At 43.4% G+C, this 17,180-nt stretch overlaps 1 protein-coding gene across 1 annotated transcript in view; it reads right to left on the reverse strand.

Annotated features, from left to right (window-relative positions):
* Window positions 1-16,897, reverse strand: part of ZC3HAV1 (zinc finger CCCH-type containing, antiviral 1) — a 60,924-nt gene extending 44,027 nt beyond the window's left edge. Inside the window, exon 1 of the mRNA XM_061198798.1 lies at window positions 16,149-16,897. Coding sequence (XP_061054781.1) covers window positions 16,149-16,456 — 308 coding nt within the window. The 5' untranslated portion in view covers window positions 16,457-16,897. The remainder of the gene's footprint in view (window positions 1-16,148) is intronic.
* Between the last annotated feature and the right edge of the window lie 283 nt (window positions 16,898-17,180).

Here is a 17,180-nt window from a genome sequence, read left to right on the forward strand (position 1 = left end):
AGCAGTGGGGTACTTCCAAGGTCCTGGAAGTCAACATTTCCTCTAAATAACTAAAGGCAGCCAGACAAGTCTAATAAGAACCCCCCTGCCTGGAGCCCTGAGTGTCCAGGCTTTGCCAAGCTCACCCAAGACACTCAATGCCTGTAGGAAGAGCCCGCCCAGCACACGCTGCGCTGGCTGGGTCCTTGACGTTGCCCGTCTGAGGGCCCAGATCGCTTTTCATTTCTCATCTCCATCCTCAGGCAAACTGCTCGTTCCTCTAGATTCCATAATACTCACCTTGAACCCAGCTTCAGTCAGCAGCATGTCGTATCTAGCCTTGAGTTCTGACCTGCAGCCCTGTCCCTGGGAGGCCCAGCTCAGTTTTCCCACATTCCCTAGACTTTTCCAAACTTGTTAGAGGCTTTATCTCCACCCTAATTTCAACATATTGTTCAGGGCGGGGCAGTTTGTGTTCACCTATTTGGGGAGTAAGACCAGAAGTACAGACACTAACATTTATTACATATTTACTAAGTGACAGGAACTTGCATCTGTTATTTATAACCTACGAGGAAACAGTTTACTTTGGGAAACTGAGGCTGGGTAAAATGAGAAATCAAAGGTGACTCAAATAAGAGGAAGAGCTGATAATTGAACCCAGATCTCAAAAAGCAAATAAAAACATAATCTGGAAAAAATGAACAAAAACAGACATGTCTGAAACTTTTCCAAACCAGAAAGAAAAAAAAAAAGCCATTCTGGATTATTCAAACTACTGTTCCCTAGCACTAAGTAGAAAATTGAGAGTAGGGTATGAGGAGAGAGAATGCATATAAATCACATATGCGGTGTAGAAGGGACACAATAAATGATAGAAACTGTTGCTTAGGGACTTCCCTGGTGGTTCAAGGGTTAAGACTCCATGCTTCCACTGCCAGGGCGCGGGTTTGATCCCTGATTGGGGAACTAAGACCCTGCATGCCGCATGGCGAGGCCAAAAAGAAAAAAAGAAACTGTTTCCTATGATCGGCATTGCGGAGACAAGTTTGGCAGTAGCACTCATCGTGGTCAGGGCTTGATGGAGATCATGTTCAGGTTTAAGATGCAGAAGCTTCCCTCTCACTTTCTTCTGATCACTCTGTCCCAGCTCCAGGTCCCTAATATTCGCTAGGAGGATTTAGCCAGGAAATAGTGTGAAAGTCTCCCAAGGCCTCTTGGGGGTTCTCAAAGCCAGTGGTTCTCAAAGTGAGGTCCCCCGATCAGCATCACCTAGGAGGTTGTCAGAAATGCAAATTCTCAGGCCCCATCCCAGACCTGCTGGGTGAGTCTCAACCTTCTAGCTCACATCAGAATCATCTAGAGGGTTTGTTAGAACCCAGATTGCTGGGGCCCACCCACAGAGTTTCTGATCAGTAGGTCCGGGGTGAGGGCTGAGAATCTGCGTTTCTGACAAGCTCCCAGGTGATGCCGACGCTGCCGGTCCAATGAGCACACTTGGAGCAAGGATGCTCAAGGCTACCTTCTCCAACAAAGAATAATGGGCTCGGCAGAAGGCTGATTCACAGCCACAGGGACTCCCCACCTCCCGGCACAGAAAAGAGCTTGCCCACAAACCATTATGAACTGCCCAGGGGAAAACAAGTGTTTGCAGAATGCTGCCTGCACTTGGCGCAGATAAACTTCAAACAGCATGAGCTGGGATAAGAGGTGATAACTTTAAAAACAAAGAGCGAAGATGGCCTTGGAAGAGGCAGGAATGTCTCTCAGGAATCTCAAGCCAAAAAGCCTAACAACAAATGACCTTTTCACTCTTCTCTTCCAGTCACAGAACAAAATGTTACTTTAACCCTGGCAATAAATGCTCCCCCAGCCACAGATGAAGTCTAGCCTGCAGAGTGGGTCTCATCCCTGGTTACACATAATAATCAACCGGGGAGTGCTTAGAAATACCTAAGCCTGGGCCACACCCTCAGAGACTGATTTAATTTGACAGGACGTGAGACCCCAGATGATTCCAATGTGCAGTCCAGGCTGGGATTGCTGGCTGGGCCTGTCAGATGAAATTCTAAGCTAGGTTCCTGAACTAGATACTCACACATGTGAACTCTAGCACTTCACAGGTCAGCAAACATAGGGCCAACCCTGGGCTCCACAATCAGACCAACGGTAAAAAGATAACCTTAAGGAGAGTCTTGTTTCTTGACAGTCATTTGTATCAAAATACCCCTTCTCTTCTCCTACTCACCTGCTCTGTTCCCCAACACCTCATGTGGGAGGGTGGACAAAATCAAAGAGCTAGTCAATTTGTATAGAAGACAGGAAATAGCTCATCATGATTCAAGCCAGGCAAAAAAGGAACCAGGATGTGTGAAAGATAAAATCTAGAGAACACTCACCCACAGAATAAAACGTCACCAATCAAAACCAACCCTGAAAAGTATTAGTCATGAGACTCCTATCCTCTATATGTTTGTACTTCTGACGTTCCAGATTAAATTGCCAGTTACTAGAGGCAGGGATGGTTCACTGAATCTGGAACCCCTAGTCAGATGGGGGAGAACCAGAGGAGACCAGCAGAGAGCACAGGAACAGGGTAAGGAACAATGTCAGGGAAGAGAAAGGGTGGAGCCGAAGAAATCGACCTGCTTTAACCACAACTGTATTACCCAGAACACATTACGCGCAAAGCAGAGGACGCCCCCTGACTGCTGATCGTGATTAGCCCCCGGTGCAGATGGCCGAGGGCCCCGGCCAGGCGAGGAGAATGCAGCTGGTAGGCTGCAAGACTCTGGGCTGCAGGGGGCAACAAGAGGGGACCAGGCCCGCTGAGGATGGGAGAGGTGGCGGGCCGAGGAACTGATTGTAACCTATAACTGTACCAAGAATAAGGCAAACAATGCAGCTGCCACAATATTGTAGACAATCTCCCCAGTTTGACTTATTTCTCTGGTCCTTTTAATCAGTGGTTCTCAAACTCTGCTGCCCATTAGAACTACCCGGGGACTTTTTAAAAACCCTGATGCCCAAGTCATACCCTATACCAATTAAATCAGAATGTCCAGGGGTAGGAGTTGGGCATCATTATTTTTAAAAGATTCCTCAAGTGATTCCAGTGTGCAGCAAAAGTTTGGGACCATGGCCCTAAGTCCACATCAGGACTGAGAAAAAGCACAGGAAGTGAAGAGAGTGAAGGGCAGGAGATGCCGCAGGGCATGCGGGATCTTAGTTCCCCGACTAGGGATCGAACCCCTGCCTCCTGTATTGGAAGCGTGGAGTCCTAACCACTGGACCGCCAGGGAATTCCCACCAAAATCTTGATTAGAGACAGTAGGTCACACAAGGCTCCTCTCCTTGAACATGCCTCTTCTCCCTCTGCCACACTTCCCAACATAAATCCCTTTGGAAGTTAAGAAGAATATTAAAGTAGACTAGGGAGAAAGACGAATTAACTGGTTGATGGTGTTTGAGGATTCTTTCAGTGAGAAAGGGGCAGAAGCTTCTAGAATAGCCTACTTTTGGTGACACAATAAATATTTGTTGACGTAGTGGGTAGAATGTCTGAGGTTTCCTGTATGTCTTGTGGTTCTATCATATAAGAGTAAGAGATATGTCACCCTAACCTTGGAGGAATGCAACACTTTTTTCATCATTTGCTCACTCAGCACTAAAGAATGCATTTCTCTTTGACTCCCTCAAACTCTAAAGCCACATAAAACTTGCATTTGCAATCTGCCAGGAAGCGCATCAGCAGATACTGTTTCTGAAAGTGTGGTTCCTGAACCCCTGCAAAAGAATCCTTAGGGTGATGGTTAAACACAAATTCCAAGGCCCCCATTCATCCCTTCTGAACCAGAATTTCTGTTGTGTGATTAGGAATCCACATTTTAATAAGCTCTCCCCAAGTGATTCAGATATACATCAAAGCCTCAGAAGTATTGCTCCAAAGCTGGGTACCTACTATACCACAGGGGCAACCCAAAATCGACCCATCAAGGTGTGGGAAAAAAATGTTACAACTCTTTATATTTATTTTGTATCTAAGAAAGTAAAAAATTATTGCCTGGGATGAAAGAGGTGAAGGATTAGGGAGGATTAATTGGTTAATTTAGAAGGGGCATAAGAGAACCTTTAGGACTGATGAAAATTTTCTGTATCTTGATCATGATGATGGTTACATGGGTATATCCATTTGTTACGACTCTTCAAAGATTCTTCAAACTGTATGCTTTAAATGGGTATATTTTATTGTATGTAAATCATATCTCAAAAGTTGATTTTAAAGTTCTTTTAAAAGGTAACAAATTAATAAATATTTAATACACAAAGTAAGAGTTATACATCATACGGTTTTTAAATAAATAGATACATAATAGGAGTACATGCTGAAAATGTTCTCTAATGACAGGGGTGAGGAATCAAAATGTTTGGAAACTACTTCCCCAGATGACCTCTCTTAACCTGAAGCTCTGAATTGGTCTGAAACATTCTTTTTTTTTTTTTTTCTGGCCACGAGGCACGCGGGATAGAACCCACGCCCCCTGCAGTGGAAGCGTGGAGTCTTAACCACTGGACCGCCAGGGAAGTCGCTGGTCTGAAACATCTTAAAATCTCTTCTTAGTGGGGAAGCATTAAAAGATCATGAATTAGGTCTCCCCTTTCTTCTCTCAAACTGAGTCTAACTCTGGTGCCCCAATTTGGTTAAATTGGTTTCTCAATGGACTTGAAATCCTAGGTTCTTCTAGATTCTTTTACTCCTTTTCCACCACCATCTTGGGGCCTTTGTCAATTCCAAAGTAGCCTGTAGGTAAAGATCACAGACACCAGTTTGGAAATAAATGTGATCAGGAGCAGTAATCAAATCAGAAACTTTTTATGGACGGAAAACAAATCTATACTTATTTTAAATCTTTAATTCTGCCATCTCCACATTATGTAAAAAGTAGAAAATATTTTGTTATCAGATGCTTGTCACTTATTTAAGATTGTTTATCATGATTCACAGTATCACTTATTAAGTTTCTTAGTTTAATTTTTGCAGAAGGCTGCAGAAATTGAAAGTCAAATTTGATCAAATTCAAATAAATATGAAGCAAATCTGAAAGGAGAGCAAAAATTCACAAATGATTCTTATGGGGCACACACCCCTTCGTGCTGTGACGTCACAGAAAGCAGCATGTCTCTAAGGCCATCAGCCTGACAAGGAGACTCCATGGACACAGCACAATCAGGAACAAAGGAGACGTCCAAGAAGACTCCTCCTGGGTAAATACACCCCCTCAAATGACACGCAACATGCAAGAGTAAAAGGCAAGCCTTGAACACATATGCTAAGTGAAAGAAGCCAAACATAATGGGACAAATACTGGATGATTCCATTTAGAGGGAACATCCAGAATAGGCAAATCCATGCAGACAGAAAGAAGACTAGAGGTTGCCAGGGGCTGGGTAGAAGGAATAATGAGGAGTGCCTGTGGATGGGTGTGGGGCCTCTTTTGGGGATGATGAAAATGTTCTGGAACAAGATAGAGGTGATGGTTGCACAGCATCATGAATGTACTTATTGCCATTGAACTGTACACTTTATGATAAAAGATTAAATATAGTAAAGGCAATTATAGACAAAACTAGAGTGCTAAGAGGACAGAAAAAGAAAAATGCAAACAGAAGCAACAAGTAAGAATTAGACACCACATAAGACAAACTTGAAAGACAAGCACTGGGAATTCCCCGGCAGTCCAGTGGTTAGGACTCTGCACTTTCACTGCCAAGGGCCTGGGTTCGATCCCTGGTCGCGGAAATAAGATCCCACAAGCTGCCTGGCACAGCCAAAAATAAATAAATAAATAAAACAAGCATTACGCTGCAGCAATTTTTTTTTGGATCTGTCTCCTAAAGTAAAGGAAATAAAAGCAAAAATAAACAAATGGGACCTAATTAAACGTAAAAGCTTTTGAACAGCAAAGGAAACCATCAACAAAACGAAAAGACAACCTACGGAATGGGAGAAAATATTTGCAAATGATATGACCAATAAGGGATTAATATCCAACATACATAAACAGCTCATACAACTCAACATCAAAAAACAAAACAAAACAAAACAAAACCCAAACAACTCAATTAAAAAATGGGCAGAACTGAATAGACATTTTTCCAAAGAGGAAATGCAGATGGCCAATAGGCACATGAAAAGATGTTGAACATCGCTAATCATCAGGGAAATGCAAATCAAAACCACAATGAGATACCACCTCACACCTGTCAGAATGGTTTTTAAAAAGAACACAAATAACAAATGTTGGTGTCGAAGTGGAGAACATGGAACCCTCGTACACTGTTAGTGAGGATGTACATTGGTACAGCCACTGTGGAAAACAGTATGGAGGTCTCTCAAAAAACTAAAAATAAAACTACCACATGATCCAACAATTCCACTACAGGGTATATAGCTGACAAAAACAAAAACACTAATTTGAAAAGATACATGCACCCCAATGTTCACAGCAGCATTATTTACAATTGCCAAGATATGGAAGCAACCGAAGCGTCCATCAGCAGATAAATGGGTAAAGAAGATGTAGAATATATACAGAATAGAATACTACTCAGCAAAAAAAAAGAATGAAATTTTGCCATTTGCAGCAACATAGATGGGCTTGGAGGGCATTATGCTAAGTGAAATAAGTCAGACGGAAAAGACAAATACTCTATTATATCACTTATATGTGGAATCTAAAAAATACAACAAACTAGTGAATATAACAAAAAAGAAGCACACTCACAGATATAGAGAACAAACCAATGGTTGCCGTTGGTCAGGGGGAGAATATAGAGGTGGGGGAGTAGGAGGTACAAACTATTGGGTTTAAGACAGGCTCAAGGATGTATTGTACAACACAGGGAATACAGCCAATATTTTGTAGTAACTATAAATGGAAAATAACTTTAAAAATTGTATAAAAAAATTTTTTTTAAACTTTTTAAACAAGCGTCACGACTTAAAAGGGCCAGAGACCGAGAATATATAAGGAATTAAAACCACAGTGAGGGGGGGCTTCCCTGGTGGTGCAGTGGTTGAGAATCTGCCTGCCAATGCAGGGGACACGGGTTCGAGCCCTGGTCTGGGAGGATCCCACATGCCGCGGAGCAACTAGGCCCATGAGCCACAATTACTGAGCCTGCGCGTCTGGAGCCTGTGCTCCGCAACAAGAGAGGCCGCGATAGTGAGAGGCCCGCCCACCGCGATGAAGAGTGGCCCCCGCTTGCCACAACTAGAGAGAGCCCTCGCACAGAAACGAAGACCCAACACAGCCATAAATAAATAAATAAACAAATACTTTAAAAAAAAAAAACAGTGAGGGACTTCCCTGGTGGCCCAGTGGTTAAGACTCTGCGCTTCCACTGCAGGGAGCGCGGGTTCGATCCCTGGTCTGGGAATTAAGATCCCACACGCCTCACAGCGTGGCCAAAATAAATAAATAAATAAAAACACAATGAGGCACAATTTCACATTCCTTATATTGGCACAATTTGTAAAAGTCTGATGACATCAATTGGCAAGGATGTGAAACACAGGAATGCTCATATTTTTCTGGTGGGAGTAAAACTTGGTATACAAACCTGGAAAACAATTTGGTATTGTCTCCTAAAGCTTAAGTATGGAAATTCTGGTACTAGATACCTAGGTAACTTTTGCACGTTTACACAAGGAAAGATATACCAAAATATTACAGTTTGTAATAGCAAAAAACTGAAAACAATCTATATTTTAATAACAAGAAAATTGATATATAAATTGCATACGTTTGTACGAAAGAAAGCTATTGTTTATAAAAGAAAGAACTAGAGCAGTCCCTCTCCTAAAATTTGTGGGGTTTGAGGCATGATAAAATGGAGGCCCATACACCAAATATCTAAACACTTCAAAGTAATTAATCAAGCTAAGAAATGGTTCAATAAAATATGTTCTAATATATATTCTCTCTTCCTATCTTGACAAACATACTTTCATAATGACCTGGAAGGCCAAGTTTGAATTTAGAATGCTCAGACTCCTTTGAGCTCTATGAATAGGATGTAGTAAAATGTAGAAAGAAAGCCGCTAGGACTTCCCTGGTGGTCCAGCAGTTGAGACTCCGTGCTTCCACTGCAGGGGGCACGGGTTCGATACCTGGTCTGGAGCTAAGATCCCGCATGCCAGTGTGGTGCAGCCAAAAAGTTAAAGACAGCCCCCGCTTCCAACTCCAGCCCCCGCTCCCAACTCCAGCCCCCCTCTTCTCTTCTCCCCCTCAGGCTCTGTCCCACATTGCCAGCACCATCATACAGAGGCAATGAACATGCCAGCCTGTACATCCAAATTCCTTCCACGTGTAGGAAGACCCAGGGAAGAAGCCCACTCAGGCCCTGGAAGTGGGCTTGGGAATTCTAGGGTCCTGGGAACCCAGAGAATAGTCTAGAACAGGGGTAGGGGCCACAGATGGAGGCCACTGGTTCTAGATGAGCACGATTCCTTAACCCCAGACTCCTCAATAAGTGAGTAGGTATACAGTTGGGCTGGAATAGGACCTGTAAAGCAGAGGGCCCAGGGCAGAAGTCCATCTTGCCCAGGTCTCAAGGTGGTACAGAAACAGGGCTTTGTATATTAGAGGTGAATCTCGGAAACATTATGCTGTGCAAACAAGAGCAAAATAAAGCAAGTATTTGCATACCTAGTATTGATGTAATTTATAGGCTTGAAAACAGGCAAAATAATCCTAAATGTTGCTTAGAAATAAACACATGGGGACTTCCCTGGTGGCGCAGTGTTTAAGAATCCACCTGCCAATGCAGGGGACATGGGTTCGATCCCTGGTCCAGGAAGATCCCACATGCCACAGAGCAACTAAGCCCGTGAGCCACAACTACTGAGCCTGCGCTCTACAGCCCGCACACCACAACTACTGAGCCTGCATGCCACAACTACTGAAGCCCATGTGCCTAGAGCCCATGCTCCACAACAAGAGAAGCCACCGCAATGAGAAGCCCGCGCACCGCAACAAAGAGTAGCCCCCGCTCACTGCAGCTAGAGAAAGCCCGCGCACAGCAACAAAGACCCAATGCAGACAAAAATAAATAAATAAAATTTATAAAATAAAAATAAGAGAAATAAACACATGTGTAGGGATTTCCCTGGTGGTCCAGTGGTTAAGACTCCATGCTCCCAATGCAGGGGGTCCGGGTTGAATCCCTGGTCAGGGGACTAGATCCTGCATGTCACAACTAAAAGAGCCTGCATGCTGCAACTAAAGAGCCCACATGCCACAACTAAAAGATCCTGCATGCCGCAACTAAATATCCCACATGCCACAACGAACATCCTGCATGCGGCAACAAAGATCCCGTGTGCCGCAACTAAGACCCAGCACAGCCAAATAAATAAATAAATAAATGTTTTTTAAAATAAAATTAAAATTAAAAAAGAAATAAACACGTGTAGAAAAATAATAAATGTGTGGGAAAAATAAATATCAAATGCAGAACAGTGTTGTGGGATTGTAAATTGGTATGCCCATTATGGAAAACAGTATGGAGTTCCTCAAAAAATTAAAAATAGAACACCATATGATCCAGCAATCCCACTTCTGGGTATATATCCAAAGGAAATGATATCAGTATCTTGAAGAAATATCTGCACTCCCAAGTTCAATGTAGCATTATTCACAATAGCCAAAATATGGAAACAGCCTAAGTGTCCATCCACAGATGAATGGATAAAGAAAATGTGGTTTATATGTATAAGATGAAATATTATTCAACCATGAAAAGAAGGAAATTCTGCCATTTGTGACATGCATGAACCTAAAAGACATCATGCTAAGTGAAATAAGACAGACACAGAAAGATAAAACAAAACAAAACAAAAACCTGCATGATCTCACTTATACATGGAATCTAAGAAAGTCAAACACGTAGAAAAGGAGAATACAATGGTAGTTGCCAGGGATCTGGGTGGGGGAGGAGGGATGTTGGTCAAAGGGTACAAACTTTCAGTTATAAGATGAATAAGTTCTGGAGATCTAAGGTACAGCATGGTGACCATGGTTGATAATAAATATTGTATACTTGAAGTTTGCTAAGAGCATTGATATTAAGTGTTCTAACCATCAGGGACTTCCCTGGTGGGGCAGTAGTTAAGAATCCACCTGCCAATGCAGGGGACACGGGTTCGATCCCTGGTCCAGGAAGATCCCACATGCCGCAGAGCAACTAAGCCTGTGCACCACAACTACTGAGCCTGCACTCTAGAGCCTACAAGCCACAACTACTGAGCCCGTGTGCCACAACTACTGAAGCTCGCGCACCTAGAGCCCGTGCTCCACAACAAGAGAAGCCACCGCAGTGAGAAGCCTGCGCACCACAATGAAGAATAGCCTCCGCTCGCCACAACTAGAGAAAGCCCGTGTGCAGCAACAAAGACCCAACGCAGCCAAAAATAAATAAATAAATAAATTTATTTTTTTAAAAAGTGTTCTCACCATCAAAAAAATGGGGGTAAATAGATGAGGTGATAAATAGGTTAATCAGCTTGACTGAGGGAATCACTTCACAATGTATACATATAACAAACTATCACATTGTACACCTTAAATATATACAATATTTATTAGTCAATCGTACCTAAAGCTGGTATGTTTATCTCTAGTTATCACCTCTAAAATGGGGGAGGTGATCAAAGGTGAGAATTCAGGGGGTTTTAACTGTTAATATTTTATTTCTGAAGCTGATTTGTGGGTACACAGATATTCACTGTATGCTTTATACATTCTCGTAAGACTTAAATATCACATAATAAAAACTTTAATGAGAAAATTCTTTTAAAATTAAAAAATAAGATACCATTGTATACCCTTCAGATTGGCATAAATCAAAAAAATCTGATAATACCAAGTGCTAGTTGGCTATAAAATGGGGAAACTGAGACATCAAACATGAAAATGTAAATTGGTACAACCACTTTTACTACACTGATTTGTCAGAATCCTGAAAAGTTGAAGCTGTGCAAGAACTGAACCCAGCAATTCCATTTCCTAATGATCTACCTTGGAGAAGCTCTTGCCATGAGCACCAAGAGAATGTATAGTCTTGGCAGCATGCTTTTTTGTAGCAAAAAATTAGAAACATTCTAAATGCCCATTATTGCAGGAATAGGTGCTGAACTGTGGTGTAAATCATATGGTGAAATACTATTGAACTGTGGTATAAATCATATGATGAAATACTATATGGCTGTTAAGATGAATAAACTAGATCCTTATAACAACATGAATAGATCTTCAAAACATAACATTGGGTAAAAATTCTAAAACACATAAAACAATACTACATTTTGTATATGAATACAAATATATATGAGAGGAAATTTTTAAATCATGGAAGGGCAGGACACACCCCAAAATCATGATTAAAGTTGCTTCTGGGGAAAGAGGGAAATGAGACTAGGGAAGAGAAAAAAACAATAACCTTAGGCCTGTTATGGTATTTATTTTATTTTAAAATAAAAAAAGCAAAAATGGAAATATAAGTATTTATTCTGGGAGGTGAATTATAAGCTTATTATACTATATATTCTTTCATATAGTATAGCTTTCGTTATATACTCAGAATATATATACTCTGATGCTTGTTGTACTACTCTTTGCATTTTTTTGGTTGGTTTTTTTTTTCAATTTATGAAATTGTCGATTAGTTTTCTTCCTATCTACCCATCCCCATCCAAAGTTTCAGTTATGCAAATGGGAAAGGCATACAAACAGGAAAGAGCCCAGAGGAAACACCCACATTAGCAGAAACCACAAAGCTAGTTGAAGACAGACAGCCTGCTTTGAACAGTTAAACAGAAATCAGGCTTGCAAAACAATATCTTGACCTTGAATTAATGAAAGATCACACTTCATACAGCTACTTGACGACACCAGTAGCTAAGTTAAGAAGTCATGCAGATCTGGGTTCAACACTAACTTTGCCAGCTATCTGCTATGTGACCTTCAGTAAAATTCTAAACAGCTCTAGGCCTGAGTTACATTAAGATGGGACTTAGGGACTTCCCGGGTGGTCCAGTGGTTAAGAATCCGCCTTCCAATGCTGGGGACATGGGTTAGATCTCTGGTCAGGGAACTAAGATCCCACATGCCGCAGGGCAACTAAGACTGCGAGATGCAACTACTGAGCCCGCGCACGCTCTAGAGCCCGCACGCCACAACTAGAGAGAAGCCCACGAGCTGCAACGAAGAGCCCACGTGCCGCAATTGAGACCCGATGCAGCCACATAAATAAATTAAATAAATAAATATTAAAAAAAAAAAAAGATGAGACTTACAACACCTACCTCAGGAATCATAGTAGAAACGAACTTGGATACCATCTCTAAAGTGCTTATCATAGTACTTGGTAGACAGTTGTTTGTTCAACAAATGGTAGTTATTATTTGTGCCAGAACTGGGATTAGAACTCCATGTGTGGGTGTATGTTTCAGCAAAGCAAACAGAAATACCCAAAATGATGGACCAAAACTAATTATCCAATAGTGAAGCAAGCCCTGTTGTCAACTAAAACGTATAGTTAAAAGCAACATCAGAGAGACTTCCCTGGTGGCACAGTGGTTAAGAATCCGACTGCCAATGCAGGGGACATGGGTTCGAGCCCTGGTCCGGGAAGATCCCACATGTCGGGGAGCAACTAAGCCCGTGCGCCACAACTACTGAGCCTGCACTCTAGAGCCTGCGAGCCACAACTACTGAGCCCGTGTGCCACAACTACTGAAGACCGCACGCCTAGAGCCTGAGCTCCGCAACAAGAAGCCACAGCAATGAGAAGCCCACACACCGCAATGAAGAGTAGCCCCCGCTCGCCGCAACTAGAGAAAGCCCGCGCACAGCAACAAAGACCCAACACAGCCAAAAATTTAAAAAATTTTAAAAATAAAAGCAACATAAGAGAAAAGACCGGAACAGCAGAACTGATAGGAGAAATTCCACCTATAAATAATAGTACTACAGAGGAAAATGTAGAAGTCCAGCAAAAGGCAAGCTATCCTCATGCAGACAGAGAACAGTTACCAAACTGAATGGTAACCTCAGCATGGGTATCAACTGGTCAACAGCGCCCACCAACCTATAATCCACAAAGAAAGCCCTTAGACTCCCACGTGTCAAGTATTAGAAGATGAGGATTTATAAGTTGCTAAGAAAGGGAAAATATTTTAAAACATACTTGGGAAAAAAATATATTTTCTAGGCTTTTAGGCAAAAGAAAAAGAATTCTCCCAAGGGTCCTTATTATGAGGACACAATATACATTAATGGATTAAAAATTTGTAATTCCCAAACTCAAAAGTGATATAAAAAGATTTAAAAAATAAGACTGGATCCATACATTTAAGAAATAAGAATTTATCACTCAACTAAAAAAAAAAAAAAAGACTTTAATGAATTCTCCAGAGAATCCACCCAAACTTGCATAGACCAAATTATTCCTACAGACCATATTATTCATATAGAACATATTATTCCTCTTTTAAAATATAAAAAAGTGCAGGTTAACTACCCAACTTACGAGCTTAAAATGGTTTTGAGTTGCAAACAACAACAAAATAATAACAACAATAATAAAACAAAAAACTAAAGTTTCTAAACCTACTGCATGTAACAAATTAAAACAGTTTCTAAATATATTAAATATATAACACATTGAAACAATTATGAATTATGACTGTGTAGGTTTTTTTCCCTGAAAATGAAAGTCCAAGTATAGGGCAATCAGAGAAATTTGAACACTAACTGGATATTACATGATATTAAAATTATAATCGTAGGGACTTCCCTGGTGGCGCAACGGTTAAGAATCCGCCTGCCAATGCAGGGGACACTGGTTCGAGCCCTGGTCTGGGAAGATCCCACATGCCGCAGAGCAACTAAGCCTGTACGCCACAACTACTGAGCCTGTGCTCTAGAGCCTGTGAGCCACAACTACTGAGCCCTCGTGCCTCAACTACTGAAGCCCACGCGCCTAGAACCGGTGCTCCGCAACTAGAAACGCCACCGCAATGAGAAGCCCACGCACCGCAACAAAGAGTAGCTCCCACTCGCCGCAACTAGAGAAAGCCCGTGCGCAGCAACAAAGACCCAATGCAACCAAAAATAAATAAATGAATAAATAAATTTATAAAAAGAAAATATAATCGTAAAAAAAAGTTATCATTGTACTGTGGTTATACTAATAAAATAGAGTCTTTAATCTTTGGAGATACTAAAGTATTTACAAAGCAAATAATCTCTGGCATTTGGTTTAAAATAACACGTTTGAGTTGGGGACAGGGATGGGGAGGGGAGAATAAATGAACCAAGACTGGCCTTACTGTACTTTGAAAACTGTTGAACCGATGAGCACATAGGGTTCATCATTCTCTTTTCTTTACTTCAGTGTATGTTGAAAATATTCATAGTAAAAAATTAAAAGATAAGAAGCCTATGTATTTAAAACTAATAGCCAACACTAACTGGTGAAGAATTTTTCACAACAGAAAAGATAACAAAGCCTTCCATCTCCATTGTTATTCGGTAGAGTGCTAGAATGTTCCTTCCTTTTTTCTATTCTCTACCCTCTTTTCCTCCTTCCTGATTTCATCTGCCGATTTAGATGACGCCTTCCATACACATAACTTCCTGAAACTCAGAAATAGACTTTCAAATTGTTGCCTCATGACATAATATTTCTTTTTAATAACAATGGAGCATATTTTTAAAATTTTAGTTTTGCTCTAAACAAATTTTTTTTAAAACTTATCTACCACATCCATTTAAAACATCTGTCTTTTGTATGTTTTATCATACAAGTAGTGCGAGTGAGTAATCTAAAGTTTGATGACCACCATTTCGGACACTAAGACACCACTTAAAGTTTTTAAGGATGGAGGAAGTGTGACAAGTACTACATCAAGAAAAACAATGTAGCAGAAGTACATACGGATAGGAAAGATGGGGAGAAAGACTATGGTCAGAGAAAATCATTCATTAATTCAACAAGGCATTCATTTAGAAGTGAGATGCGGAAGCAGGAACCAGACAGGGAAGGGATGGGAGAGGTCAATAAAAGAACTTGGTGTTTAAGGTATTATTAAGGAGGAAGAAGAGGTTGAGGGTTGGGGGGGAGTGTCACACACCCTGCCCTGGGGGAAAGAAGATGCGTTCGACACAGACTGGCAGGATATTCAGGTGCAGATGCTCCTCAGACACCTGGAGATGAAGAACCTAGAGTCAGTAGGAAGGCCAGGGCAGCGGATGTACACAAGGAAGCCATCTTTGTAGATGTGACGACTAAACCCAAGGAAGTGAGGGCTCTCGGGGAGAGACCTGGAACACAGGTACATCAAAAGGCTTAACTGAAACCTTGGGGCACACCTATATTCAGGAAGCAAAAAATGAACAAGTGGGAACACAGAAGCAGCTGCCTGGGAGATATGGCACACTGTTTCAAAGTGGTCCCAAGGGTAGGCGGTCAACAGTGCAGGCCACCGCGGGGCCCACGGGAAAGGAGCTCTGGAAGAGGACCCATCATTGGTAACCGTGAATAGAACCATTCTGGTCTTGGTGGTGCGGGCTAGAGTCAGATATCAGAAAAGTGACAATGAGGGGAAAGGAGGCGCTTGGAAAGGAAGGCCAAGCAGAGATCCGCAGCTCGCAGCGATGGAGACAGACCCCGGGGTCGAGCCGGCTGGGGGGCTGGGAAGACCGCACAACACCTAGGGGGTAAGGTAGCAGAGAGGGAACGACTCAAGATTCCAGAGAATGGAGGCATTTTCTTTCGTTCCCAAACCTGCCTCCAAATTGTCTAGGCCCTGGCTTGCCCAAAAGTACTTTATCCTTATGGAGGTGGGGAGTTAATCGTAGTCTTCACCGGGGCGGTAGCGCGCTAGCCATATTCAAAGGAAGGTCTGAAGGCGCTGGAGGGAAGGGAGCCTTCGAGAGCAGAAGCACGGGCCCAGCAAGAAGGGAAGCAGAGGAGGGAGCAGCTGGAGGAAGAGGCATCGGGTGCGAGGTCCCCGCGAGGGCGCACCCCTCGCGGAGCAGCAGCCGCGACAGTCCTCCCAGACCGGGACCCGGGGAGACGCCCCTCCCTCCCAGGGCACTCACCGCTCCGACTGCGAATAGTGGCACCGGCCCAGCAGGTTGAGCTTGCAGAGGTGCAGGTTTCCGCAGGGTTTGCTGCAGTACTTGCGACGGCAGACCCGGGCTCGAGTGGTGGCCACCACGGACCGGATGACCCCTTCCTTGCCGCCCGTCTCCAACACCACGAAGCGGTCGGGCCCGGCCTCTTCCAGCACCTCGCAGAGCTGCGCCTCGGAGAGCTGCATCTCGTCGAGCAGCGCTTCCAGGGCCATGCGGCCCCCGTGGGCGCACAGGATTTTGGTGATGAAGCAGCATACCCCCGGGTCCGCCATGGCGCGCTGCGCTGGCCTGGCCGCGGCGCGGGACTCTGCTCCAGGGAGAATCGAAACTTACTTAGAGTCCCGGGGGCGGGCGCGGGCGGCGCGCGGGCTGGGCGCGCCCCGGGCGGGGGAGCGTGCGCTCTCCGCCGCCTCTAGCCGAGCCCAACGGTTTCGGTTTCCCAGTAAGCTTGGGTCGAGAGGCCAAATCTCACCGACCCGGTCCCTGTGTCAGATTTAAAGTCAATCGCGACGGTAACCTAGTGGAAAGAGGGCGAACAAGCGCGGGCTAATCTGCCGGCGACCGCGGCGACCACCGGACGGCTCCTCGAGGGTCAGGTTCCCCAGCTGGGCACCGAGAGGCTTCTTCGGAAAGAAGAGAAACTAAAACTGATCTCGGGGCTCTGGTGGGGCTTTTATAAACCAGCCAGAGTGACGAATGACGCGAGTCTTGGGAGCTCTCTTGAGGAGTCCTAGGTTCTCTACCCCACCCATCCCCGGAAAGAACAGACCCACGTGAGCGCTTGCTCCGATCCCGTCGCCCTGCCTCCGGTATTAGTGAATCTTTACAACTCCATGAGTTAGATATTGTTATCCTCACTCTACTTGAAGAAGTAATTTGAGTAAACACAGCCTACAAGCTGGAGCCTGGGAACCTGAGTTTCCCCAAATCTGGCCCCCAGATCGTGGTCCGCCTGGCCAGGACCAATGTGAACTTTCTCTCACACCACGCTTCCTT

The sequence above is a fragment of the Eubalaena glacialis genome, chromosome 8 (assembly GCF_028564815.1).
Source record: "Eubalaena glacialis isolate mEubGla1 chromosome 8, mEubGla1.1.hap2.+ XY, whole genome shotgun sequence".
Classification (NCBI taxonomy): Eukaryota; Metazoa; Chordata; class Mammalia; order Artiodactyla; family Balaenidae; genus Eubalaena; species Eubalaena glacialis.